A 27,286-nucleotide genomic window follows, 5' to 3' on the forward strand; every position below is an offset into this window, starting at 1 on the left:
ACGGTCTCCCACAGTATTCTTGCCAGCAAGTTAAAGAAGTATGGATTGGATGAATGGACTATAAGGTGGATAGAAAGCTGGCTAGATCATCGGGCTCAACGGGTAGTGATCAATGGCTCGATGTCTAGTTGGCAGCCAGTATCAAGCAGAGTACCCCAGTGGTCAGTCCTGGGGCTGGTTGTGTTCAACATGTTCATTAATGACCTGGATGATGGGATGGATTGCACCCTCAATAAGTTCGTGGATGACGCTAAGCTGGAGGGAGAAGTAGATACGCTGGAGCATAGGGATAGGGTTCAGAGTGACCTAGACAAATTGGAGGATTGGGCCAAAAGAAATCTGATGAGGTTCAACAAGGACAACTGCAGAGACTTTAGGTTGGAAGAGTCCCATGCACCGCTATAGGCTGGGGACTGACTGGCTAAGTTGCAGTTCTGTAGAAAAGGACCTGGGGATTACATTGGACGAGAAGCTGGATATGAGTCAACGGTGTGCCCTTGTTGCCAAGAAGGCTAACGGCATATTGGGCTGCATTAGTAGGAGCATTGCCAGCAGATCGAGGGAAGTGATTATTCCCCTCTATTCGGCACTGGTGAGGCCACATCTGGAGTATTGTATCCAGTTTTGGGGGCCCCCCACTACAGAAAGGATGTGGACAAATTGAAGAGAGTCCAATGGAGAGCAACGAAAATGATTGGGGACTGGGGCACATGACTTATGAGGAGAGGCTGAGGGAACTGGGCTTATTTAGTCTGCAGAAGAGAAGAGTGGGGGGGGGGGGGGGGGGGGATTTGATAGCAGCCTTCAACTACCTGAAGGGGGGTTCCAAAGAGGATGGAACTAGGCTATTCTCAGTGGTGGCAGATGACAGAACAAGGAGCAATGGTCTCAAGTTGCATTGGCTGAGGTCTAGGTTGGATATTAGAAAAAAACTATTTCACTAGGAGGGTGCTGAAGCACTAGAATAGGTTACCTAGGGAGGTGGTAGAATCTCCATTCTTAGAGGTTTTTAAGGCCTGGCTTGACAAAGCCCTGGCTGGGATGATTTAGTTGGGGTTGGTCCTGCTTTGACCAGGGGGTTGGACTAGATGTCCTCCCGAGGTCTCTTCCAACCCTAATCTGTGATTCTATTTCTAAACTGCTTGCCTGTCCCCTTCACCTGTCAGAATCCAGTTTAAAGGCTAACTCCATTCAGTTACTCTTGGTGGCTGTTTCTGACTATCAAGAATTAGTCAAAAAGCTGAGCAGTGTGTCTACAACCCCTTGTCATCAGATTTGTGCAGGAAGTACTGCTGGCCTTTTGCTAAAGCGCCAAGAGCGAGAATCCTGAAAGATAACATCTTCAAAAAAGCAGCGTTTGGAGGTAAGCAATCATCCCTTATCTACCACACGGATGTTGTGAAGATTGATTAATGTGATTTCCCTTTTGTTAAGGGTGTCTGAAGATGAAAAGCACTACTCATGTGCCAAGTACTAGTAATAAAATGAGACCTACCAGCTTTGTTCTGGTTTGTGGGTGAGTGACTCCCTTACTGTGAAGGGGCAGATGGAAAACTGCAAGATTGTTTGTCCTTGTAATGCTTCAGAGAATAGTATTCTTGTATATTTCAAACTGCACCTGCTCAGAAGAATCCTGCCTGCAGAGTGGAAGGACCCTAGTTTCTGCATATCTTTAGTCTTATAGAAACAGGGCATTGTGTGTGTTGTGAACGTGTAGGTCGAAAACTAGGATTTTTAGCATTGTTGCAAGTCTCTTGTTCTTTAGGGTGACAGTGTTTTTGTTTTTTCTCATAATGTAGTTTAAAAAGAAAAGGTGCACTGAGAAGTTGAATCTAACAATCGTGGTACCCGTTTTCAAAATGTTAGGATCTTTTCAGGCCCAACCCCTCACGCTCCCTGTGCTCCTCTCCTTTCTCCGTTTCTTACTTCGCTGGAATAGAGAACCCTTGCCCATGGATAAATTTTAATATCCTTGGAAAACACCCCAATGTTCATTAATCATAACACTCTCAAAAGGCTACAAATATCTTGTTTTTCTATTTTACCTTCTACTTGAGGCAAAGTTGTTCATCTCAAATTCTGAAAGCAACTGAAATGACTCCCATAAAACAATCACAGGAGAGGATTTTCTTGTCGGGCAATATGGAGGCCTTTATTTAAGCAGAAAATAATCCTGTTTAGCTAGATCTGACAAATATTTGACCCACTAACACAGGGATCGGCAACCTTTGGCACGTGGCCCGCCAAAGCCCCTGGCGGGCTGGTTTGTTTACCATCCGCAGATTCGGCCGATCGCGGCTCCCACTGGCCGCGGTTCGCCGCTCCAGACCAATGGGGGCGGTGGGAAGCAGTGGCCAGCACATCCCTCAGCCCGCGCCGCTTCCCGCAGCCCCCATTGGCCTGGGATGGCAAACCGCAGCCAGTGGGAGCCCCGATCGTCCGAACCTGCGGACGCGGCAGGTAAACAAACCAGCCCGGCCCGCCAGGGTGCTTACCCTGGTGGGCCACGTGCCAAAGGTTGCTGATCCCTGCACTAGCAGCATGTGTCTGGGGTGTGGGTACAAAAATGCCCTTAATGAACACTGCCACTGAGCAGTGCTTCTAGAAACTTGGTTATGAAAGCTACTAGCAATCTCAAGGTCCACTGTTATTGGTGAAGGAGTGGAAGTGAGCACTGGGAACAAGTGACATCTTAGAAATTGTAGCCTCCTTTACCTACCTGTATTCTTGTTCTGCAGCCCTTCCCAACTGGGACAGATCTGGGTAACTGTTTAATAGGTGCTCTGCTACAGAGGACCAGAGCTGACATGCAAAGGATTTCTTGGTTGACACACACAACCCCACAATGGTTCTATATCTGTAGTTTCTAAATTGATAAACCTAAATATAGCTCTTTGATGGTATATTTATTTCTATAAAGAGCTTTGCATGGGGGGGAAAAAAATCCATGCTTCATATTTTTTAATCAGCCCTGTATTTACAAAAACACATCCCACATTTCTGAATTCCAGTCTTGAAAGTTATTAGAGGTAAGTAAAAGTGAGCAAGTCTTAGCAAAACATTGTCAGGCCCTGGGTGTAGGGTGACCAGATGTCCCGATTTTATAGGGACGGTCCCGATTTTTGGGTCTTTTTCTTATATAGGCTCCTATTAATCCCCCCCCCCCCCCCAAATCCCGATTTTTCACACTTATCTGGTCACCCTACCTGGGTGATGTATTTCTGTGCTAGCATCCCTGTGACTGATCTCAGAGAGCCTGGATCCTCTTCCAGGGGTTCTGTATTTATTTATTTATTTATTTATTTTATTAGGTCGTCATTGGGGAGTTTTTTTCTGTCCAAGGAAATGTATGATGTGTAGACGGTGCATTTTGTTTGCTACATCCAGGTCACCATAGCTTCAAAACCATTTTGGGGGAAGACTGATGGTGAAAGGTTTAAGTTTAGTTTCTAATAAGATTGTAGTGCTAACAGAGGTCATCAAATTTTGTAGCTTGCAGTGAACTGGGGCCCTTGCTAAGCAAAGCAAGTTTCTGTGTTAACTACCCATCAACATCATATGAAAGCATAGGAGGACAAATTGCAATTAAACTTGCTATTAGTCACAGCCCTAAAGTGTACCTGATGTTTCAACAGACCTTTATCCTGTCCTCCTTTGTTGAAGGTATGGGTGTGAGAAATGGGAATATTGTAAGATATTAACATAAAGATGAGCTACTTTTACACATTTGTATCTAAATATTTAAAGGTATATTTTTTCCAGATATTTATCTTCTTCTTTGAGTGATTGTTCACGTCCATTACACATTAGGTGTGCGCGCGTCATGTGCACGGACGTCGGAAACTTTTTCCCCCTCAGCGGCTCCCGTCGGGCCGGCAGGGGTGTCCCCCCCCACCAGAGCGGCACCCCGCTCTAGCGTATATATATCCCTGCGGGCCCGACCCTCCCTCAGTTCCTTCTTACCGTCCGTGACGGCGTTGGAACAACTCTTACCTCTCGCCTGAGAGTGTCCCTTAGTGTTAGTAGTATCAGTGTTAACTGCTAACATTATCAGTTCTTTAGTAGATAGTTAAGCTCCTTTGTTTTAGGTGTTTGGTCAAATCCCGACACCGGCCCTGGGCGGCGGGGCATGCCGCACGCCCAAGGCTTCAAGGCTTGTGCCACGTGCCGCAAGCCTATGCCGATTAGCGATCCCCACGACTCGTGTCTCCGTTGCCTGGGGCAATCGCACCAGAAAGAGCGCTGCAAGATCTGTAAGGCCTTCAAGCCCAGGACTAAGAAAGAGAGAGACTTTCGACTTAAGCAGCTACTCATGGAGGCTGCATTACAGCCCTCCACTTCGATGCATCCGGCTGCGGCACCGTCAGCCTCGGTGCGGAGTGCCCCGGCATCGGTTCGTGATCCTGCATCGGTGGGGCACCCTAAGCCTACGGCACCGAAACAGCAGGACCGCCCCCGGCACCGGTCGTCTTCGCCGACAAAATCGAAGGGCCAACCCAAGGCCCGAGGACGCTCCCCACATAAAAAGGTAGCGCCCGTGAAGACCTCGAGTGCGCCCAAGGGCATTGCTGCCCCAGGACAGATCCCGGTGCCAGTGGCTCCGGCGCCGAAAGGCCTGTCGAGCCCCGGGATAAGCGCATCGAGTGAGGAGGAAGGGCTGGAGGAGCTTTTGGAACAGCCCTCCACGCCGGACACGTTTGAGGCAGCAAGGGACCTCATCGAATTGTCCGTGGAGAGCCCCCTCCAGGCCAAAGACAAGCATCCGGAGCCGACACCGAGACTGCCATCCAGAGGCAAGCCGGCAATGGTGTGCCCATCAGGGTCACTATCTCGGCACCATTCACGGCGCCGATCCCGGTCGAGCTCTGCCTCGGTGGACTCCCGGCTACCCTCGGCGCAGAGAGCCTCACAGGCGTCTGACCCTAGCAAGCGCCCGGCACCGGTCCAGTGTTCCCCGGCTCCTTATTCGAACAGGCACCGGGACGTGTCAGTCACGCGATCCCCGAGACCGACCACTAGCAGCCGGTCCTGAGGGCACCGGTACTGGTCCCGGTCCAGGTCGACAAGGCGCCACTCCCGATCACGGTCACGGAAGCACCACTCTCTGACCCCGGACCGGCACCGTCCCGCGGCACCACCGTGGCCCTCAAGGTCACCGTCCATGGTTTCTGAGGCAGAATCGGGCCATTCCAGCAGATATACCCACAGGGCACCAGCCAGCAGGGAACACCAAGCCGCTTGGCACCCACAGTGGGGCCCACCAGGACAGTGGCCGTTCTGGACTCCGTGGGCCTACCACTAGCAAGGCCCCCTGTCCAGGGCCTCGAGATCCGGCCCCTCGGGACACCGGTCCCGCTCACCGCAGGGGCGCCCCTCCTCTCACAAGGAGGCCACGGTCTCCAGACCACTGGAGCAAGAGAGAGCCGACACGGCACCGAGCCCGGTACCGTCTCAGGCCCGCTCAACTGGACAGACTCCAGAGGAGCTCCCAGCCGGTGAGGAGTTGCAGGAAGGGTTAGAGGAGGAAGCACAGAAGGCCTTAACTTCTTCCTCCTCGCCAGATGAAGCCGTGGTGGGCACGACAGTATCAGGCCCTCCCCCGATTGACCATCGGGTGCACCAGGAACTACTCCGCTGAGTAGCCCTCAATTTGGGGTTACAGGCGGAAGAGACGGTAAAGCAGGAGGATCCCATGGTGGACATCCTAAGCCCTGAAGGCCCCTCCAGAATCGCGCTTCCGCTCATAAAAACGGTACAGTCTAATTATAAGACAGTATGGCAAACACCAGCCTCCAGTGCACCAACTGCAAAGGGCGTAGAGAGGAAGTACTTCGCCCCCTCCAAAGGGTTCTACTTCCTCTTTTGTCACCTGACACCCTGTTCGCTGGTCGTATCTGCGGTCAACGAACGAGAGCGACATGGCCAGCAAGCCCCGGCCCCCAAGGCCAAGGAGGCAAAGCGCTTGGACTTGTTTGGTAGAAAGGTCTACTCGTCCGGGGGCCTCCAGTTAAGGATCGCTAATCAGCAAGCGATTCTGAACAGGCACAATTTCAATTCTTGGGCATCAGTATCCAAGTTTAAGGACTCCCTGCCCCAGGGTTCACAACCCGAGTTCGCAGCCATAGTGGACGAAGGGAAGGCGGTAGCCAAAACCTCTCTGCAGGCCTCCCTTGACTCCGTGGACGCAGCTGCCAGGACAATCGCGTCAGGAGTGGTGATGAGGCGCTCGGCATGGTTACAGGCTTCAGGCCTTCCACCAGAGGTGCAAAACACCTTGCAAGACCTCCCATTCGAAGGGTCAGGCTTGTTCTCTGACCAAACGGATGCCAGGCTACATAGCCTCAAAGCCTCCCGAGCAACCCTCAAGTCGTTGGGAATGCACACCCCAGTGACACAGAGGAAACCTTTTAAGCCCCAACCACCGCAGCAGAGACAGTAGCACCCTCGCCCCAGGCAGGAACCGTAACGCAGAAGGGGCAGGGACAACAGGCGTAGGCGAAACAACACGCCTAACCAAGGCCAAGGCAAGCCGCAGCCCGGCAACAAGCAAGGATTTTGAAGTTGCGATTGAGAACAGTGTACCGACCCTCATACCGGATCCTCCCCTATGTTTCAGGGACCGTTTGTCCCATTTCTACCGTGCTTGGTCCCGTATAACATCGGACCGTTGGGTTCTTCGCACGGTGGAGGTGGGATACACCCTTCAGTTCTCCTCGCCCTCTCCCTCCCACCCCCCATCCCCGTCCCTCTTCAGGGACCCCTCTCACGAGCAACTCCTTATACAGGAGGTGCAGGCCCTCCTCAGAGCAGGGGCGGTGGAAGAGGTCCCTCCAGACCTAAGAGGGAAAGGGTTCTACTCCAGATATTTCCTTATTCCCAAAGCAAAAGGGGGTCTCTACCCTATTTTGGACCTTCGCAAACTAAACAAATTCTTAGTGAAGGCCCGCTTTCGCATGGTCTCGCTTGGCGCTATTATCCCATCCCTGGATCCGGGGGGTTGGTACGCTGCCCTCGATATGAAAGATGCGTACTTTCACATCGCCATCTGCCCTGCTCACCGGCGGTTCCTGCGTTTCATCATCAACCAACACCATTTCCAATTTACGTTCTTGCCCTTCGGCCTAGCAACGGCCCCTCGAGTGTTCACGAAATGCATGTCCGTGGTGGCAGCTTTTCTTTGAAAAAGAAAAATGCGGGTATACCCATACTTGGACGACTGGCTCCTCGCGGGCAGGTCAGAGGACGAGGTCCGCTCCCATGTGGCACTGGCGTTACAGGTGTTCCACAAGCTCGGTCTACTGGTCAATGTGCCCAAGTCCTCACTGATCCCCACGCAGAGACTGGACTTCATAGGGGCAGTCCTGGACTCGGTGGAGGCACGAGCAAGTCTTCCAGTTCCCAGGTTCCTGGCCATTCAAAGAGCCGTAACCTCCATTCAGCAATTTCCCATGACCACAGCCAGATGCTGTATGCAACTCCTGGGACACATGGCGGCTTGCACACACGTAGTCAGACATGCCCGCCTGAGACTCAGACCGTTACAGCTGTGGCTAGCCCAAACGTATCGCCCCAGCAGAGACCCCTTGGACCTGGTAGTGACAATCTCAGCTCGGGTGTCGAACTCCCTCCGCTGGTGGCTCGATCGACAGCAAGTTTGCGAAGGGGTCCCTTTCGTTGCACCGCAGCCCACCCTGACGCTAGTAACAGATGCATCAGACCTGGGCTGGGGGGCACACTTAGGGGACCTACGGACCCAGGGCTTATGGTCCAGGGAGGAAAAGTTGCTCCACATCAATGTGAAGGAGTTAAGGGCAGTTCGCCTCGCCTGCCAGACCTTTCACGCTACCATAGAAGGCCACAGCGTTTCAGTTCTGACGGACAACACTACCGCCATGTTCTACATAAACAAGAAGGGCGGGTCCAGATCCTCTCCCCTCTGTCACGAGGCGCTCCTCCTATGGGACTTCTGTATAGCCCACTCAGTCCAATTGGTGGCAGCATATCTTCCGGGGGTCCAAAACGGGTTAGCAGACCGCCTCAGCAGGTCGTACCACATGCACGAATGGACGCTGAGAAAGGACGTCCTGCATTCAATTTTCCAGAGATGGGGTTTTTCCCAGGTGGATCTCTTCGCCACCAAGGACAACAGCCAATGCCCTCGGTTTTGTTCATTCCAGAACCTCGGCCCAGGCTCATTGGCAGATGCCTTCGCGATTCAGTGGGGCGGGAGCCTGAGGTACGCCTTCCCACCATTCCCGCTCATCCACAAGGTCCTGCTCAAGACCCGCAGGGACAAAGCGACAATTATTCTCATTGCACCGGCGTGGCCACGCCAGCATTGGTTTACGACCCTGCTGGAACTGTTATCGACTGCCCCGATTGCCCTACCCCTGCACCGAGACCTCATCACGCAGGACTGGGGTCGCCTACTCCACCCAAACCTACCGTCGCTACATCTCACGGCGTGGAATCTCTCTGGCTAAACGCTACGGAGAATAGGTGCTCCCACCAGGTCCAACAAATTCTCCTTGGTAGTAGGAAGCCCTCCACAAGAGCGACCTACCTTGCCAAATGGAAGAGGTTCTCCCACTGGTGCGAGCCTAATCACATACAGCCTCTGCAGGCCTCCATCCCATCAATACTGGACTACTTGCTGCACCTCAAGCATCAAGGGCTCGCCCCCTCCAGCCTATCTCGGCTCAATGATTATCATCATGGATTGTGCTTTGCATCCGCACATGCTATGAGCTCGCCAAAGTACCAGCCCCGGCGATCAGGGCTCACTCAACTAGGGCCCAAGCATCCTCGGCGGCTTTCTTGGCGCAGGTTCCACTCCAGGAAATCTGTAAAGTGGCCACCTGGTCGTCGGTGCATACATTCACAGCCCATTACGCAGTTCATCATCAAACCAGAGAGGACGCGGTGGTCGGCAGGGCTGTGCTTCAGTCAATCGTTACTTGACTCCTACCCTCCTCCAATGGTAAGCTTGTGAGTCACCTAATGTGTAATGGACGTGAACAACACATCTCGAAGAACAACAGTTACGAAAGGTAGGTAACTGGTTTTTCCATTCCCCCACCACCTCTTTAAAAAACCAAAACACTCTTTTCCGGCAGTATCTAAAGGTAGGAGGATTTTTTGAGTGCCATGTAAGATTTATGTGCCAGAGAATTGAGGTATATTAAAGGGGTGTTCCTATCCATTTTTATACAGTAGTGTGAAGGAGCATAACACTTATTCGTGTGGCTAGACTTGAGAAACTGATAAAGGAATCTTATACAAGGACAGTGGATGGTTCCAGAATGTATTTGAATAAGGATTTTTTCCCCCTTATCTCTTGGTTACTGGTTCAAATACTGTTCAGGTCAGTAACAAATTTAATGAATGAAAATCATTGTTCCCTGGCAGCCATTCACTGGCCAGTATCATATTAGTTGATGATTTTTTTAGCAGTGACTTCAGTTGGTTAAGTTAACTTAAAATAAAGCCCTTATCCACCCTTATGCTCCTCCTCCTGTCCCAAAAAAGTTTTGAGTACTTAACGAGAAACACTGCTCATTTCTAAACAACTGGGTCGTGGACTGGCACCAGTCCCTGAGATCTCCTTGATGCAGTTTAGAAAAGCAGCATCAGGTTGAGCAAACACTATTATAGAGCATCAGAGGCTCCAAAATTCTCTCCCCTTCCATGTTTAACTGAGAGCCTTGATGATGTCTTGGCAAAACCTTTGGAATCTGGGACAATTCAAAATGTGTGTAGTGCAGAACCTCTAAGCTGGGGGAATGAATTCTCCAGCAATTACTCATCGGTGGTGTGGCTTATTTGTTTCAGTTTAACAGAAGTAAAATAGAAGCTTTGCAGTAAGGGGCAAGTCTGTGCTTTGCTTATTGAGATGCTCTTAGCATGTTAGAGGTCTGTTTTTATTTTGGCGTCTAAATCCTTTGTTTAAAATTTCTCCCAAAATCTCAGTTGTGAATATAAAGATTTGTTACATTGTCTTAAGTCATTCATCTGACTAAGCAGTAAAATGCAGCAGAGATTGCAATCCCAGAAAAATGTTTTAGTAGGCAATAAATGGGTGTGATCATATACCCGTTATAGTCAGTGGAGCTGGATTTGGCTTGAAGCTAGTACAACTCCAGTGTCATAGTTGTCAACACTGATTAGTGACATTCAGTTCTTCTAAGGGGTTCAAATTACATATGGTATTGGAGTATGCAGATGTGTTCACGTTCATAATAGAAATGTATTTCACAAATGGAAATATTTCTAAGAGACTTGTGCAAATATCATTCCTCTTAAGTAACTCAATCTCTCACTTATCTCGCCTTTATTGAAATTCAGTCACTTTTCACAAAATTTGCATCAAAGCATTGCAAGTCAGTTGATTCTAGAAGAACTTCAGCCTCAGCTGCTTTGGTTCAGATGAAAAAGTCCTGAAAACAACCTGAAATATTTTTAATTTCCCTTAGGCAGTAATCTCTGAACCGTTGGCCCTACTTTGAGCAGGGGATTGGACTGGATGACTTCCTGAGGTCTCTTCCAACCCTAATATTCTATGATTGACAGAATGCATCTTGAAGCTGCTTGATCCATTTAGTATATTGATGACTGTCATATTAATTTGTTAGCATACAGAAAAAATCATTCTACTGAAGCAGACCTTGAGAAAGAGTTTGTGTTTGCTGAAAGGTTGCTGTCTCAACACTAAAATCAGAAACTAGTTAATTCTTGCCCTAAAGTTGGATAGTTATGTTGTTTAGGAAATATGTAATCTCTAAAACAGAGAGAGCTGAGCCATTCTGAGTTTTCAACCATATCAACAGTTAAAAATAGAGCTGTTGATTAATCGCAGTTAACTCGCGCGATAAACTCAAAAAAAATTAATTGTTATTAATCAGTTTTCATTACACTTAAACAATAGAATACCAATTGAAATTTATTGAATATTTTTGGATGTTTTTCTACTTTTTCAAATATATTGATTTCAATTGCAACACAGAATACAAAGTGTACACTCACTTTATATTTTTATTACAAATATTTGCACTGTAAACATTATAAAAGAAATAATATTTTTGAATTCACCTCATACATGTACTGTAGTATAATCTCTTTATCGCGAAAGTGCAACTTACAAATGTAGGGTTTTTTTGTTACATAACTGCACTCAAAAATAAAACAATGTAAAACTTTAGCGCCTATAAGTCCACTCAGTTCTACTTCTTGTTCAGCCGATTGCTAAGACAAACAAGTTTGTTTACATTTACGGGAGATAATGCTGCCCCCTTCTTATTTACAATGTCACCTGAAAGAGAGAACAGGTGTTCGCATGGCACTTTTGTAGCCAGCATTGCAAAGTATTTATGTGCCAGATATGCTAAACATTGGTATGTCCCTTCATGCTTCGGCCACCATTCCAGAGGACATGCTTCCATGTTGATGATATTCATTAACAAAATAATGTGTTAATTAAATTTGTGACTGAACTCCTTGGGGGAGAATTGCCTGTCTTTGCTCTGTTTTACTCGCATTCTGCCATATATTTCATGTTATAGCAATCTCAGATGATGACCCAGCACATGTTGTTCGTTTCAAGAACACTTTCACTGCAGATCTGACAAAACTCTAAAAATCTCACTTTGGTACCTTCTTTAAGATAGTTACAGCATTCGACCCAAGGTTTAAGAATCTGAAGTGCCTTCCAAAATCTTAGAGGGATGAGGTGTGGAGCATGCTTTCAGAAGTCTTAAAAAAGCAATACACTAATGTGGAAACTTCAGAACCCAAACCACCAAAAAGGAAAATCAGCCTTCTGCTGATGGCATCTGACTCAGATGATGAAAATGAACATGCGTTGGTTTGTACTGATTTGGATTGTTATCGAGCAGAACCTGTCATTAGCATGGACACGTCCTCTGGAATTGTGGTTGAAGCATGAAGGGACATATGAATCTTTAGCGCATCTGGCAGGTAAATATCTTGCGACGCCAGCTACAACAATGCCATGCGAATGCCTGTTCTCATTTTCAGGTGACATTGTAAATAAGAAGCGGCCAATATTATCTCCCAAAAATGTAAACAGACTTGTTTGTCTGAGCAATTGGCTGAACAAGAAATAGGACTGAGTAGACTTGTAGGCTCTAAAGTTTTACATTGTTTTATTTTTGAATGCAGGTTTTTTGTACATAATTCTACATTTGTAAGTTCAACTTTCATGATGAGATTGCACTACAGTACTTGTATTAGGTGAATTGAAAAATACTATTTCTTTTGTTTTTTACAGTGCATATATTTGTAATAAAAAATAAATACAAAGTGAGGAGTGTACACTTTGTATTCGGTGTTGTAATTGAAATCAATATATTTGAAAATGTAGAAAACATCCAAAAATATTTAAATAAATTATTGCTTAACAGTGCAATTAATTGCAACTAATTTTTTTAATTGCTTTACAGCCCTAGTTAAAAATGCTTTGATCTTTTCCAAAAACGAAAGGAACTTTACTGTGATCTTCTGAGCCTCTAACCTCAAAAGTAGAAACCACATGAATTGCCATAGTAGATCTCACCGATGATCTGTCTAGTACAGAGGACCAGTGTATTTGGCTTCTTGTTTCTCTTTGAAAGTTTGAAGTTGGCAGTGATATAGGCCACCTGATCTAGCAAACTTGATTATGGTAACAACAATCACAAATGAGTTTTTCTTGTTCTATTTCTTTTACATATACTACATATATGTAGGCCCTGATCTTGCAATCAGATCTATGTAGGCAAACCATTATGCCTATATGGACCGGGTTTGCTGAACTTGGGCCAGATAGCATGAGACTACGAGTAAAATTTCAAAAGTACCTAAGTGAAAATTGGATTTAGGTTCCAAAGTCACATAGGATAAAGTTTTCAAAAGCACCTGTGCCTCTCCAAATTGCTTGTAGTCGAATAGCCTAATCCTGTAAACACTGAAGTAACTTTATTTAGGTGAGTAGATCTGTTGAAATAGAGAAGACAAAGGGTGTGGGAAAGGGATGCAACATACAAGCAGTGGTCGCAGTGATAGTTGTTAAACATTGTGTTAGTTCTGTGGTGTGTGTGGGTTGAGCTTTTGTGTTTATTTAAAAAAAAATATTAAGGGGCTATGGGGAGGATTAAGGGAAAGAGAAAGGAAGGATGAGGAATGCTGAGGAGGAAGGAAAGAGGGACACCCTGGAAAGCAATGACAGTGAGGGAGAGGGGTAGAAGGTGGAGGTCAGAGCAAATACCGATCAGTGGATAGGCCTCTAATTCTAGACATTACTTTCTAAGCTCTTTCCACACAGATTCAAACAGTGCTTCATTGGGTCACACTCAAGTTGTCTTCTGAACCATAAGTAGGGTTGCCAACTTCCAACTGCTGAATATGGAACATCCTCACCTTGCCCCCTCCCCTCTCCTAAGGCCCCACCCCCCACTCACTCCTCCCCCCCACCCTCTGTTGCTCACTCTCCACTCCCCTTGCTCACTCCCCCCTCTCCTGGGACTCGCCTGCAGAGCCAGGCTGGGAGGAGTCGATGCGGAGCCTGCCCGCCTGCCCAGTCAGGGCACAGCAGGGCAGGGAGTGGGTCGGACCCTGGAGCGAGGGGCTGTGGCAATTGGGGCATGGTGGGGGTCGGTCCCTGTAGCGAGGGGTCAGGGCTGGGCCAATCGGGGCACAGCGGGGGTCTGTCCCCAGAGCAAGGGGCCAGGGAGGGGAGGGGTCATTCCCCGTAGCAAGGGGCCAGGGCAGTTGGGGCACAGCAGGGGTCGGTCCCTGGAGCAAGGGGCTGGGGCATGGTGGGGCAGAAGGGGGAGGCAGACAAGAATGAGGGGGGGGGGAAAGAGCAGCTAACTCTACAAAATATTTAGGATGTCAGTAATGATAACTTCTGAGACACACACCATTTGGTTTTTCAGGAGTGTACATCTTTAGGACGTTAGTGGAAGAATATTATTTTTCAGTTAATCTGATATTTTTCAGTAAACATGGCCAATAACAAATAATGTTAAATCATGCTCAACATCTTCTAAATGTTGCACCACTTGGACATACAAGATGTTTCCAGAGTAGCTATGAATGGGGGTAGGGACTTGGGAGGGGAGGGGAAATTTTCTGAAGTTAATTTGCATAATGCAGAGGGCACACCCCTCCCACTTCATAAGTTCTCTCTGTTATGCCTTTTGCCTAATTATACCCATATTTAAAACAGTTAGTTTAGCTACCTCATATCCGTTTTTGTCTATCAAGCTTCTTTTATTCTCAGAGGTATCGAAGATAGTGTGGGTATTCCCACCTGGCTTTATTCATTGTTATGTACTGTTTTGGAGCTTTGTATGTACACATAGTTTATTAATTATTTTACAGTAATTTAGATACTAGAATCCTGATGCTGTTCTAATGAAACGTTAGGGCTAGATAACGACATTGATAAAACTAAACACTGTTGAAAGGTAGTGAATAATACCCTGGTTTCTTCTCAACCACCACCCACACTCCTTACCCACAAAAGCAAACTTTTGTCTAATATAACTGCGACAGGTTGGATCACAGAAGCCCCTTTGGGACTGCCACCTGATGTGCCTAGACTACCTCTAAGCATGTTTTCCCTACCAGCTTGGGACTTCAGTGCCTTGCATTGTTTGAGCCAGACACGCTTGCCTGCTGCAAACACAGATCCAAGTCTGAACCACGTGCCTCACAAGCTGCAGGCTTAACTGAAAACAGCTTAAGAAGTGCTCCTGTCTTCAGCACTCAGATACCCAACTCCCAATGGGGTCCAAACCCCAAATAAATCCGTTTTACCCTGTATAAAGCTTATAAAGAACTCATAAATTGTTTGCCCTCTAGAACACTGATGGAGAGAGATGAACAGCTGTTTGTTCCCTCAGGTATTAATACATACTCTGGGTTAATTAATAAGTAAAAAAGTGATTTTATTAAATACAAAAAGTAGGATTTAAGTGGTTCCAAGTAATAACAGACAGAACAAAGTAAATTACCAAACAAAATAAAATAAAACATGCAAGTCTACGCCTAATACAGTAGGAAACTAAATGCAGGTAAATCTCACCCTCAGAAATGTTCCAATAAGCTTCTTTGACAGACTAGCCGCCTCCTAGTCTGGGTCCAGCAATCACTCTCACCCCTGTAGTTACTGTCCTTTGTTCCAGTTTCTTTCAGGCATCTCTTTGGGGTGGAGAAGCTATCTCTTGAGCCAGCTGAAGACAAAATGGAGGGATTTCCAGGGGCTTAAATAGATTTTCTCTTGTGGGTGGAAACCACGCTCTCCCCTTGTCTAGAATCCAGCTACAAAATGGAGTTTTGGAGTCACATGGGCAAGTCACATGTCCATGCATGACTCAGTTTTCTACAGGACATTCCCAGGAAAGCTCAGTTGTGGATTGGCGTCTATCGAGGTCCATTGTTAACCAAGTACTCCCAATTACTTGAATAACCCCTTCACACTATGTTGACCAAATCTGCCTTAAGTGCTTTCTACAGCAAACACTTTAAATACAAGCATAGAGCCAACGCTCATAACTTCAGATATAAAAATGATACATGCATACGAATAAGATGAGTACATGCAGAAGAACAAAATCTTTGCAAAGATATGTTATGTGGCATATCTAGCATAAAACGTATTCCAGTTATGTCATATTTACACTCATAAGCATATTTCTATAAAGCATTACGGGGTGCAACGTCACAATAACATTGTAATTTTCCTAGGCTAATCTTGCCCAACTATTGAGTGATTCTCGGGATCGAAATAAGCATCTGGGAGAAGAAATTAAACAACTTCAACAAAGACTGGGAGAAGTACAAGGAGACAACAAGGTACTGCAAACTTATTTTCTTTAATAGGAAGACTACATGTAATGTGTAAACTGGACTAGAGACAAGCTCCTCAGAAAAATTGAATGAAGCAATATTTTGCTCTTTTTTATTCATAAGTTTCTAGAATATTGAGGTTACACAAATACTCAGAACAGTGGAGCAAAAACAGCCTACACAGGATACTAGTAACCTAGGTTCCTTGGATATAATATTTTTTGTGCGTGCTATATTTGTTCTGTTTTCTTCGAGTATTTATTGTGGATCCTGCTTTGGGTTAATCACCACTATCTTCTGCTGTTTTATATGCTGTTCCCATTTGTAAATATATTTGGATAAGCATTTAATCTTTCCTTGGTTATGTGATATTTTTAAACATCTAATGCAATAATGTAGAATTTCAGTATATGATTAAACAAGAAGGCGTTATTTTTATATTTTTCTATCCAAAAAACATAGACCCAAGTGGTCTTGAAATACATATTTTGTTTTGAATTTTAAGTAATCATCCTGCTAATTATCTTTATGTAACCAATTTATTTTATTACCAAGTTTAGCAATGTATATGGAACATTGCTCAAAATCTGCTGTTCAGTATTACTCAAACTCCTGTTGTCTGTTAATTGAAATATATAAGCTCAAGCTATATGTGTATACCACTCGCAGCTGGAGCTGTGTACAAAAGTATACACACAAATCAAACTAGTGAAAGGTTGGACTTGAAACAGGAGAAGTGGCGGGGAGAGAAAGATAAGGACTAAAAACTAGTGAGGCTTATGGGAAGCAGAATAAAAATTACACAAAGGCCTCAATCCCATACTGGAGTATCTCTGTGCTCAGCGGAGCACCGCTCGAGTAGCTTGCAGGACTGGGGCCTAAGAGCTGGCTTAAACACAGTTTTTATACCATTATAACTGTATCTGTTCAGAAACTGATGAAGTGGTAAAACTTATTTGGATGCAGTTATATTGGTATAAAGGTGCTTATACCAGCTACTGTAGCTTATTCCGATAAACGTATGTAAATATTTTTGCTTCGTTTCCTTTCGCTCTTGTTCTCCATCCCTTGTCTCCATTTTCTTTGCTTCCTTTTGTGTTCTGTTTTTCTTTCATGATTTCTCCCTGTATATTGTTGGAAACTAACTTTTATTTTTTCAGAGTATCCTGTCTCCAGTTCTCTCCTTTGCAGAGGAAGGATGGTCCAGTGGTTAGGGCACAAGCCTAGGACATGGGAAACCCAGGTTCAATTTCTTCCTCCAGCATAGATTTCCTTTGTGACTTCAGGCAAATCACTTAGCTGCTCTGTGCTTCAGTTCCTCTTCTGTAAAATGGGGATAATATTACTGCCGTACCTCACACTGGTTTTGGTTTATAGATAAAGCTGCTCTGATATTATGGTGACAGTGTATATAAGTACCTTAGATTGTCAGACTTCCCTTTTATCTGTGTTCTCCTCTCTCCCCCCCTCTTTTTTTAATGTTAACCTGCACCCCTTTCCCATTTTTGTCAAAGGCGCTGCTCGGAAAATGCCTACAGTGTGTACTAATGCAAATTCTGAGTCCTGTCAAGGAACAGTAAGATGTCAGCCAAAAATAAATATATTGGCTCAGATGGCTATTCAAAGACCGTGCCATGGGGAAAAAAAGATTAACAAATTCTCTCCACTTTATTCCACTCCTTCTGTTCATAACATGAAGACACAGAAAATCAAAAATCAGAGTTCTTGCCAGAAATGGCTCATGATCTAGCTGCCCCACTGAGGGTTACATTGTGGCATTCAAGGTGATCTGTAGAGGAGGAAAATAGGCATTATTCATAATTATTTCTTGTATAGTGCTTTTTATCAGTAGATCTCAAAGCTAGTCACAATCTTTGATATACTTATCCTCATAACACTCCAGGGATGTAGAGAAAGCATCTCCATTTCACAGACTGGGATGTGTGGTACAGAGAGACCCAAGGTCACACAGGAAGTCCACAGCAGAGCAGGGAACTGAACCTGGGTCTTCTACGTCCTAAACTAGTGCCCTCAACACTGGACCATCCTTCCTCAGAAAAATAAGTTGAGTAAACGCTTTGTTTTCTTCCTGAGGACTAGAGGATGCTGAAGTGCTTTTTTAAAATATATTTTTTTTAAAATCTACTTTTTAGAAACCTTAATTGTTATAAATTTGAGGAACATGAAGTCTTGGCTTCCCTTTTTGCTGCAAGGTCTCCTTGGAGGACTAGCAAACTGGAATAGGAGCTTTCACAGTCTTTAGTGTGAAGTAATTGAGACTCTGACTCGAACAAAGATAATTTTCCTCCCAGCAGTTTCTTTTTTTGCTAGGCATTTGAGTTATAAGTTTAAACAATCTGACTATTTCCGCTCAATTGCTCTGATTTCCTTTTTTGGGTATTTATGATGTGATAATGCTGTTCATTCTCCATTTGTTTGTAGTCTCTTCGGGGGGGAGGGGGAAGTAGGCCAGAGCTGAATTTCTAATATAATATGTAGTAAAAACAACACCCCCCCCCCCAATCTCCATGTTTTTCTCTGCTGCTCTCCTTTAAGCCCTATCCTGATGTTGGGGGCAATGCCGAATCTTACAATGCCAGGCCTTATGCCTCAGGCAGACAATGCCTCCTGTAGCCCCGGGGAGCTCAGCCATTTGCCCACAGTAGAGAGGTGAGGCATACCTTGCCCTCTGCTTGACCAGCGTTGCTGGGACTACTACTACACCCCCTCCCAGGTCCACTTTCCTAGGCTACTAGTTCCAGTAATGGCACAGTCCCTGGAGAGTTCTACTGCTCAGAGCACAAGGTCATTGTGTCTGGCCTGTATGCAGGAAGTGCTTGTGTCCTTTCCCTTCCTCGTGCACCCATGCATGGATGTGTTAAATATGGTCCTGTCTGTAAAAAAGAACAGTGTGTTTTAGTCACTGAGAATGAATGTGTGTAATATGCTCTGTTGTTTAGCAATCTGAAACCTAGCTCCAGTTGCCCCCATCCCCCACAGGCTTTATCATTGGGAGCCAAGCCCTGGACTATATATATGTTTTGTAGCAAACTAATTTTCGTAGTCCTTTTAACCACAGATATCAATGGAATTAATACCACAATTGTACCTATTCTGTCAAATTATTTTTCTTAATGCTATGGCTTTGGTAGCGGTAAATCCAGTTTCTGCAGTTTGAGCAGTCTTTGCCCTGACTTCTCTCTGCAGGTCAGTTTGCCATTGAATAGCCATCTTTGTGATGCCTGTACTCTCACATGATGGGCTAGACTCATTTTGGTGACCCTCATGTCCTTCAGTAAACTGAACTATGCAGCAAGGGGTGCATCAAAAATGGTATAGTAACCAACACATTACCAAAAAAACAAGGGGAATTTCACCAGGCATTAACTTTATCCAAGATTTTCATCTTAGGAACACAGCTAGTCTTCACTCGTCTAATAAGTGATACACAGAGTTTATTTTGGGGCCAGGTTGCAGTCTTTGAATTGTCTAACAGGAGTTGTGGTCTCCCCAAGAGACTGAAAGCTGGGAGTCTATGCCAGGGGTTCTGAACCTTTTTCTTTCTGAGGCCCCCTCAGCACGCTATAAAAACACCATGGCCCAGCTGTGCCTCAACTGTTTTTCTGCATATAAAAGCCAGGGCCGGCGTTAAGGGGCAGCAAACATGGAAATTGCCTGGGGGCCCCCACGAAACTATACTGCTCAGGCTTCGGCTTCAGCCCTAGTTGGCGGGGCTCAGGTTGCAGGCTTCAACCCCATGTGGTGGGGTTTTGGCTTTCTACCTTGGGTCACAGCGAGTCTAATGCTGGCCCTGCTTGGCGGCCCCCCGGAAATGTGCTTGCAGCCCCCCAAGGGGCCTCGGACCCCTGGTTGAGAACCACTGCTATATGCCATATTTTACTGTCTCCTAGCTTTGGTAGCAGAAATTCTGGGATTGTTCTCCTGAGCTGGCAGCAGAATTAACTCAGCATTGCAATACTGATAAAATACGGTGCATACAAAAACAACGAATTACAATAATTTCTTCTTACATTTTTATACTGCCATTTTTCCCAAAGCGAAGGAGGGCAGCGGTCGACGTCAACTTTATTTCTGGCAAAGGATGAGCAAGCAGCTGCTTTTGCAGCCAGTGAATCTGCTTCTGGATGAACAATTCTGCCTGTGCTTGAACATGCATGACTCATAAAGCCTGTCCCTCAATGACAAGAGTTTTGTAGAATTAAAAAAAAAACCTCTTTAAATATCACACAATGGCTCTGTTGAAGGAAGTGTGTTGATGGCCTGATTTTTTTTTTTCTCAAATTGCATTAATGTTCACCAGTAGAAAGATACAACGGTTAATTGGGTTAGCAATGGGATTTTAACTGATGACCTTTGTACTTGTTATGGGAATTGTGGATTCTAGATGTTAAGTACATAATCAGTTAGACAAGAGCAAATTGCTTGTATTTGCCTTTTTTTAACTGGACTAATTTTCCCATTTATTCAGCTAGAACTCGAATGGCACAAACAGTAAAACATTTCCAAAAAGTCTCTTGAAAGATGTGTTGCTGCAACTAAAGAAATGCAGCTACAGTTACACTGAAGCATTCAAGTAACTGACTTCTAAGAATACTTACTCTTATGGTTGATCACAATCTCTTATCAACTCTGACGCATGAAAACTACCCTAGGTTTACCGGGTACTTGATTTTGAAACCCCTTTTCTACCCAGTGTTGGGACAGTGATACTTTGGAGAATAAACCCTTAAACTGAGAGGACCTGAAGAGATCACACTCGTACCTTAAATAGAAGTTGATTAGGGTGGGGGGGAGCTAGATGCTTCTAGAAGATGAGGTGACTGCCATCTCCACTCTAATTCCCACTCACGCAAGTCACTGGCAGAGAAATGATTTGCTGAGCTGCTAAGGGTATAGCTCAGTGATAGGACAATATGTTGTGTTGTGTCCAAAATAATTGCTACAGTATTACTGACAATACATGAGACAGTCATTGTCAAACTAAGTCTGTCATGTGAAAACCTATTGTTTCAGAGGTCCCATCCCTGGGCCAAGCAGCCTGCTGTGGCTTGGAAGTCCTATACATGAGCTTACCAATGACCAGAATTCCCTTACCCAAACTACTTGCCCAGTGTGAGACCTTTACCACAATTCAAGCTGCAGAATTGGTCCTCATTCCCAGCCTAGGTCACAGGCTATCTGGCAGTAGCAGTGTTATGAACTCTGGTGTTGAGTGCTGGCCGCTGCCTGCGTTGTTATCTAGAGTTGTTTTCATCAGGGTTAGGTGGTGGTGCTGGTGAAAAATGCCAGCAGCAGCTTATCTGCACCAGAGCTTTTCCTGGTGGAGCTGCCCTAGTGCTGGCAATGGTGGGACGTTTGAATAAAAAAAAGGCGAGACACATCCTGGACAATTAGGGGATTGAAGGGTCTGTTCATAAAGCAGCATAGATGTTGTTTTGATGCCCTTTTCAGGGATGACTCCTTCAACTTGCAATCAGTCACTGACTGTTTAGACTTGGTGGTGACTTGATATACCTCCAGCTGTGACTGGGAGCCACAAGCTATTCAGTTACTGCTGTGGAGTCTAGTGGTAAGCCAGTTGGTCTGGCAACCTTGCCTAACCAGCTGAACCAGAAGCATGACAGCTAAAGCCTGCTAGGTGGGGGTGGACACCTGTAGCATGTATCAAACGCGTGAATCGAATTGCTGTAGAAACTAGCTATGTGATAGTTGTAATTATTACACTAAGAAATCATGTAATTATTTGGCGCTAACAGTGTATTTGGTCCTCTATAAGAAACATAGGCACTCAGGGTCCCTGTCTCAAGTTGTTTTATGGTTATGCAAAGTGCACTGGGATACCCAGAAGTGCCAATGTAACATTTCTTTAACGTCATGGGCTGGAGACAGCATTTCACTGCTGTGGCCTAAGGTTGGTGCTCTTCATGGAGAAGGTGAGTTGAAAAGAATTACTGTACTTTCATATTGTGTGTGTGTGTAGCCACGAGTAATCTAGTTATATATTTAACCTTCTGGTTAGTATTTTGAGATAAATTTTGTATGACCAGATAAAACTATAGTTCAGTACAGTATCCCTGTATACAGTTCACAAATTCAACCTAACTTTGGAACCTAAAAGAGAGTTTAAGTTAACAGAACCTAATGTGTCACTAGTGTCTCCCATCTTTAATGAACCACAAGAGGATCCAAAATAATGCTCCCAAAATACATATGCACATGCTGTGAAAGCAGTGTCACTGTACTCTTTATTTTCCATGGCAATTGCTCCCTGTGCACATTGTGCTCCTTGCAGGAACTATGAATCTGGGGGAGCAAAGGTAGTAGTCTTAGCCATGGTGCGGTACATTTAGTAAATAAAATACCACAGACGTAACAGATTCAAAGTTGAAACTTGTTTAGGGGTGACAATGGCATTGCTGTGGCTCTGACCCTGCAAATATTTACATAATATGCTTAATATTACACTTTATTTGTCCCATTTGTGACTTATAATGAGTCTACTTCATGTGTCAGCCAGATTGATGGGATTACTCACAGCGCATAAAGTTAAGCACATGCATATGTCTTTTGCAGTAGGTCCAAATCCCCTCTAAAGACTCACTTGTGCCATGATTAAGGCTATGATTTAGTCTTGGGTATTTTTAGTAAAAGTCACAGCCAGGTCAGAGGCAATAACCAAAAAGTCACGGCTAGTGACCTGTCCATGACTTTGACTTTTACAAAATATACCCCTAACTAAATCTTAGGTGCTGTGGGGGTAGGGGGTGCTCCAGCGGCCGCTGCTGTTCCTGGGGGTAGGGACCAAGCCACTGCTGCTTCTGGGGGTAGGGGGGCCTGGCCCGGGGCCCCGCTACTCCTCCGGCCCAGGGGGAGGCCCCTGGCCCCCCTGCTGCTCCTGGGTCAGGGCAGGGGCCCGGCCTGGGGCCCCGCTGCTTCTCCGGCACTGGGGGTGGTCCTTGGCCTCGCTGCTGCTCCTCGACCGCTGCTTCTGGACCACTGCTCCTGGGCAGTGCCCAAGACCAGTTGCCTGTGGCCTCTGGAGCAGCAGCCGGTCCCAGGGCCACTCCAGCTGCTCGGGCGGCCCTGGGGTCAGCTGCTGCAGCTGAAAAAGTCAGAGGTCCTGGAAAGTCACGGAATCTGACCTCCGTGAAAGACTTGCAGCCTTAGCCATGATGCCTAGAAGCCTCTGCCAGATGAACATGCCTGTGGGTACGTCTATACTTACCTCCGGGTTCAGCGGTAAGCAATCGATCCCGGAAGTGCTCGCCATCGACGCCGGTACTCCTGCTCCGCGAGAGGAGTACGCGGAGTCGATGGAGCCTGCCTGCCACGTGTGGACCCGCGGTAAGTACCTTCTAGTTTGAACTAAGGTACTACGACTTCAGCTACGTTATTCACGTAGCTGAAGTTGCGTATCTTAGTTCGAACTGGGGGGTTAGTGTGGACCAGCCCTGTGTTAACTGTGACAACTGCCTGCTGTGCAGAACTCACTTTTCACTTCATTTCTGTTCAGCACCTATAACAGTGAGGTCTGATTGAGGCATCTATCTTTATTTATTTTAACCAAAATGTTGGGTTAAAATAAATAAAGGTCTATTTTATCATTTTTGCCTGATCCTAGCACAGTAGAGAGAGTGTTGCTAAATAATGGCATGCTGCACTCTGCTTTGTTTAGTGAAAGCCTATTTGTTTAGTGTATGCTGAACCTGTCAGGAACCACCGCCCCTGTTTAAAGTGCACTTCACTTCACTTCAAAACCTTCTGTGCTGGAAATATTTTTGGAGTCCTGCGGGGTCCTCTATTTGTATTAACCTATTCTGAGGAATAGGGCAACAAAATGAAGCTGAGTGGTTCCATCCTGAATGAATTCTGAATGATAGTTCAATAAAAATACAGTGCCAGAGGGACGGAGTACAAACTTTATAATAAAAGGCTAAAATATAGAATAAACCCTTTTCTCCCTCCCCTTCCTTCGCTTTCCCCCCTAGCATAACATTAAAACGCTGACATTCCAAGAGTTACAAAGGGAAAAATCTTTACAGCAGGTGGTGCCACATCAGCAGACACGCAGGGTGCAGAACTGGAGGGCTAGGCCTGCTTAGCCACACCTGCTGTCTGAGTTGCTGAATGTCTGAAGTGATCTGTCATTTAGGAATAAGATGTTGGATTTTAGGGGCACTTTGTGTTTAGGATTTCCCCTCCTTCCCCCTCTCCCCCCCACATTTCATCAGTAAATAAGAACTGTGATTTGACTGGAACAAACTTTGCAACCTCTATTCATGCAAGTAGTATTTACTCAAGGCTGTAATCCAGGGTGCTGGAACTAGGGATGTGACAACACCCTCTGGTTGCATATGGTTTCCATCCTATACAGGGTTTACAGTTTGCTTCAATGGCTCTCAGCACCCCCACTGTACAAAGTGTTGCAGCACCACAGGCTGTTATTACGTATTACACCCCAGCCCCTTCTTGGGGTGTGGGATGAGCATGGTTGAATGGCATTAACCAAGTTGTCCCTATCTAGTGCTGTGTGTGCTTTGGAGAGATCCTAAGCTGATACTTGCATTGAGCAGGGAGAGGTTCCCTGCTCCCATTTTCTGAGCCTTCTGATCCTTATTTCATTTGTTACTTTTCTAACCAGTTGTAAAGTGAGATGCTATAATACAGTTTGGCTGTTAGCACTATGTGTTTCTCCCCTTTCATGTCTGTATGATCAGATGAAAGCTCTGACCCCATTCCTAAACCTGCTTGGTTTAAAAATATATATATATATATTGGTATATTTTCCAGGAATAATTCAGAGTGTGCTCCTTACAATATAATCCACACTCTTTTTTTTATGGGGAGGGGGAAATTCAGTTTGTCAAAAATAAAGCAGCTTGTGGACTATTATTTCACTGCGGAACTGTAAGTCACCCTTTGGAGCTTATCAGGAGAAGCTGTAGTAGCAGCACTTGTGTGGACTAAATAGGGGCTGCAGTGGAGAAGAGGAGCCTGTTTTTGATGGCCTACTGGCATCCTCTAAATATATTCCATCTATTTTAGGTACAGTCTTCTGTTTCAGAAGATTGATTTGCTAACTCTGAAATATAATGGTGCACATTAATTCCTTTGTGCAGCTGAAAAATGGGAGGGAAGTCATGGGAATTCTCACTGCAGATTTCTCAAGCCTCTGTGGAAATCCCACAAATTGGGCTACTGGGATGTAGCACTTTTTCTGAACTGTGGAAAGTATAAACAATTCTAAATGATGCATGTTCTGCAGCCTATACACTCTGTAGGCTGTTTATTTTACCCCCTTTTAATCCTTGAAACCTAATCCTCACAGTAGCCTCTGTTTAACAGTAGTATTGAAAATGGTTGGATGTTAATTCAGGTCAGGCTTTGTTTAAAAAATAATGTTTGCTAGCCTTGAAAGATGCTGAAGATCTTAAAGATTTTGTTTTGCATTTTAGCTAAATATTTTAACATCTTCCACTATTATTATATGTTAATAGATATTTCAAAAACATTTGTTTTCATGTTCATGTAAAAACAGCCCCATTCATTTAATCTTCATGCTAATTCTGCACAAAGGTTGCAACTGGATTTAGTTTAGGAGGTGCATGTGTGGTGCTGGGCTAGTCACTGTACTTCTCTGTGCCACGTTTTCTAATCTGTAAAATTAGAATAATAGTTATCGTCCTTTGCAAACAGCTTTCAGATATAGGGGTGAAAAGCCTGATATAAAAGCAAGATATTTCTGGTAGTAAATAATTTTTAAAATTCAAAACCTTGTCATTTCTGGAGAATGAGGATGGATCATATGTCCATGCTCACTTTAAACATATGCTCATATGTAAAATCCTTAAATTACTGCTAGAAGGCCTAATTTGGCTCTTTGAAGTCACTGGCCAAACACCCATCAATTTGAATGAGAATGGGATTGGGCTCATAGGCACAAAAGTGATCTCTTGTTAAATATGCCTGGCTGAGATTTGTGAGAGCTGGAAAGGCTCTCTGATAACAGATTCCCTATCTAGTGATACAATATACTCTACTAATATTCTCTCAAGTGTTCAACCTGTGTTCTGTGGCTTATGAAGTCTTGGCATTTCTTGCAGCTCCTTAGAATGACAATAGCAAAACAAAGACTTGGAGATGAAGAAGTTGGGGCGCGCCACTTTGCAGCACACGAGCGTGAAGACCTTGTTCAGCAGCTGGAGAAAGCACGAGAACAAGTAATAACTAATGGGCATTCAGTGAGAGATTGTTTTCACTGCTGGCAAAAGAACAAGTAAATTGCTATCCCTCTGCTGTGCTGTAATTGCTGTTACCTGGTTTGCAATGCAGATAGTGGTGTTGGTGGCAAGGAAGTATATACTCTGGTAGTATTTATTGTATATATGTGTAAAGAGCATTCAGGGCACTTTATGCATTTACAAGGTATGCACCAGTAGAGATCGAGTTGCTTCACCTCAGAAATTCATCCACCTCTAGGGTGGAATGTGACAGCTGTTGAGTAGCACATAGCAACAGTTTAGGATTGTCAGTGAAGAATCCCATATTTAATCAAATGTTAGAGGCACATAAGTCGACATGATACGAGATGCCCAAACTGAAATTTAGTCAGGGGACAGATTAACGTGTAAAAGTAGGTTTTTTTTAATTTCCACAATTGGGTAAAACTTCTGATTGATGCCTTTTCCAAAATTCCTTGTGTCTTTCACCAGGAAAGTGCTCCTTAACACTGCACTTAGTACTCACTGTGTATTGAATCACCAAGACTTCATGGTGTCTTCACTGATAATTGGTATCTCTCATCCCAGTACTCATCTGGTTTACTCCTGCTTACTGTACTGAAGGCGGAACTTCAAAGGCCTGCAAACACTTCAGTTGAAACAACTGAGTTTTAAGGACAGGTGTTAGAACAGTTTTTCTGCCCTATGTAGACAAGTTTTGTTCTTATAATTAGAAATGGGTCAAAACTTGAACCTTAAATATGAAACCCTTCGAATTGTGAGGGCTGCTGGGTTTTAAATTCTAATCCCAGGAGCTAAACCTGTCATTACAATCTTGGATCTGTGTCCAATCCCAAAACCACCAAGGGCCCCTCCACCTCCTCCCCCCCATTCAGATGAAACTGTAATTTCTTAAGAACAACTGATCTCACAAGAAAGCTTTATCTAGATTTTTCCTCACACCCTACGCTAGCCCAGACCTACTCTATACCCAAATGCTAGCTCTTTGGTCCCATGATACCAAGTTATAACCATGCTAGGAACCACTTGGCATACTTGTTGCTGACCTAGTTCCGACTATAGTGTGAATAAGGTCTTCCTTTGCTGTTGTATTCCAAATGGTTTCTAAATATTTTGCAAGCTACTTCATTTTTAATTGCTGGACTTTGTTTTAACTTTAGTTTTAACGAAATAGA

General features: G+C 45.0%; 1 protein-coding gene across 1 annotated transcript in view; it reads left to right on the forward strand.

Annotated features, from left to right (window-relative positions):
* Positions 1 to 27,286, forward strand: part of CCDC149 (coiled-coil domain containing 149) — a 75,360-nt gene that overhangs the window by 15,017 nt on the left and 33,057 nt on the right. Inside the window, exons 4-5 of the mRNA XM_065405350.1 lie at positions 15,748 to 15,855; positions 25,974 to 26,090. Coding sequence (XP_065261422.1) covers positions 15,748 to 15,855; positions 25,974 to 26,090 — 225 coding nt within the window. The remainder of the gene's footprint in view (positions 1 to 15,747; positions 15,856 to 25,973; positions 26,091 to 27,286) is intronic.

This window comes from Emys orbicularis, chromosome 5, assembly GCF_028017835.1.
Source record: "Emys orbicularis isolate rEmyOrb1 chromosome 5, rEmyOrb1.hap1, whole genome shotgun sequence".
Lineage (NCBI taxonomy): Eukaryota > Metazoa > Chordata > Testudines > Emydidae > Emys > Emys orbicularis.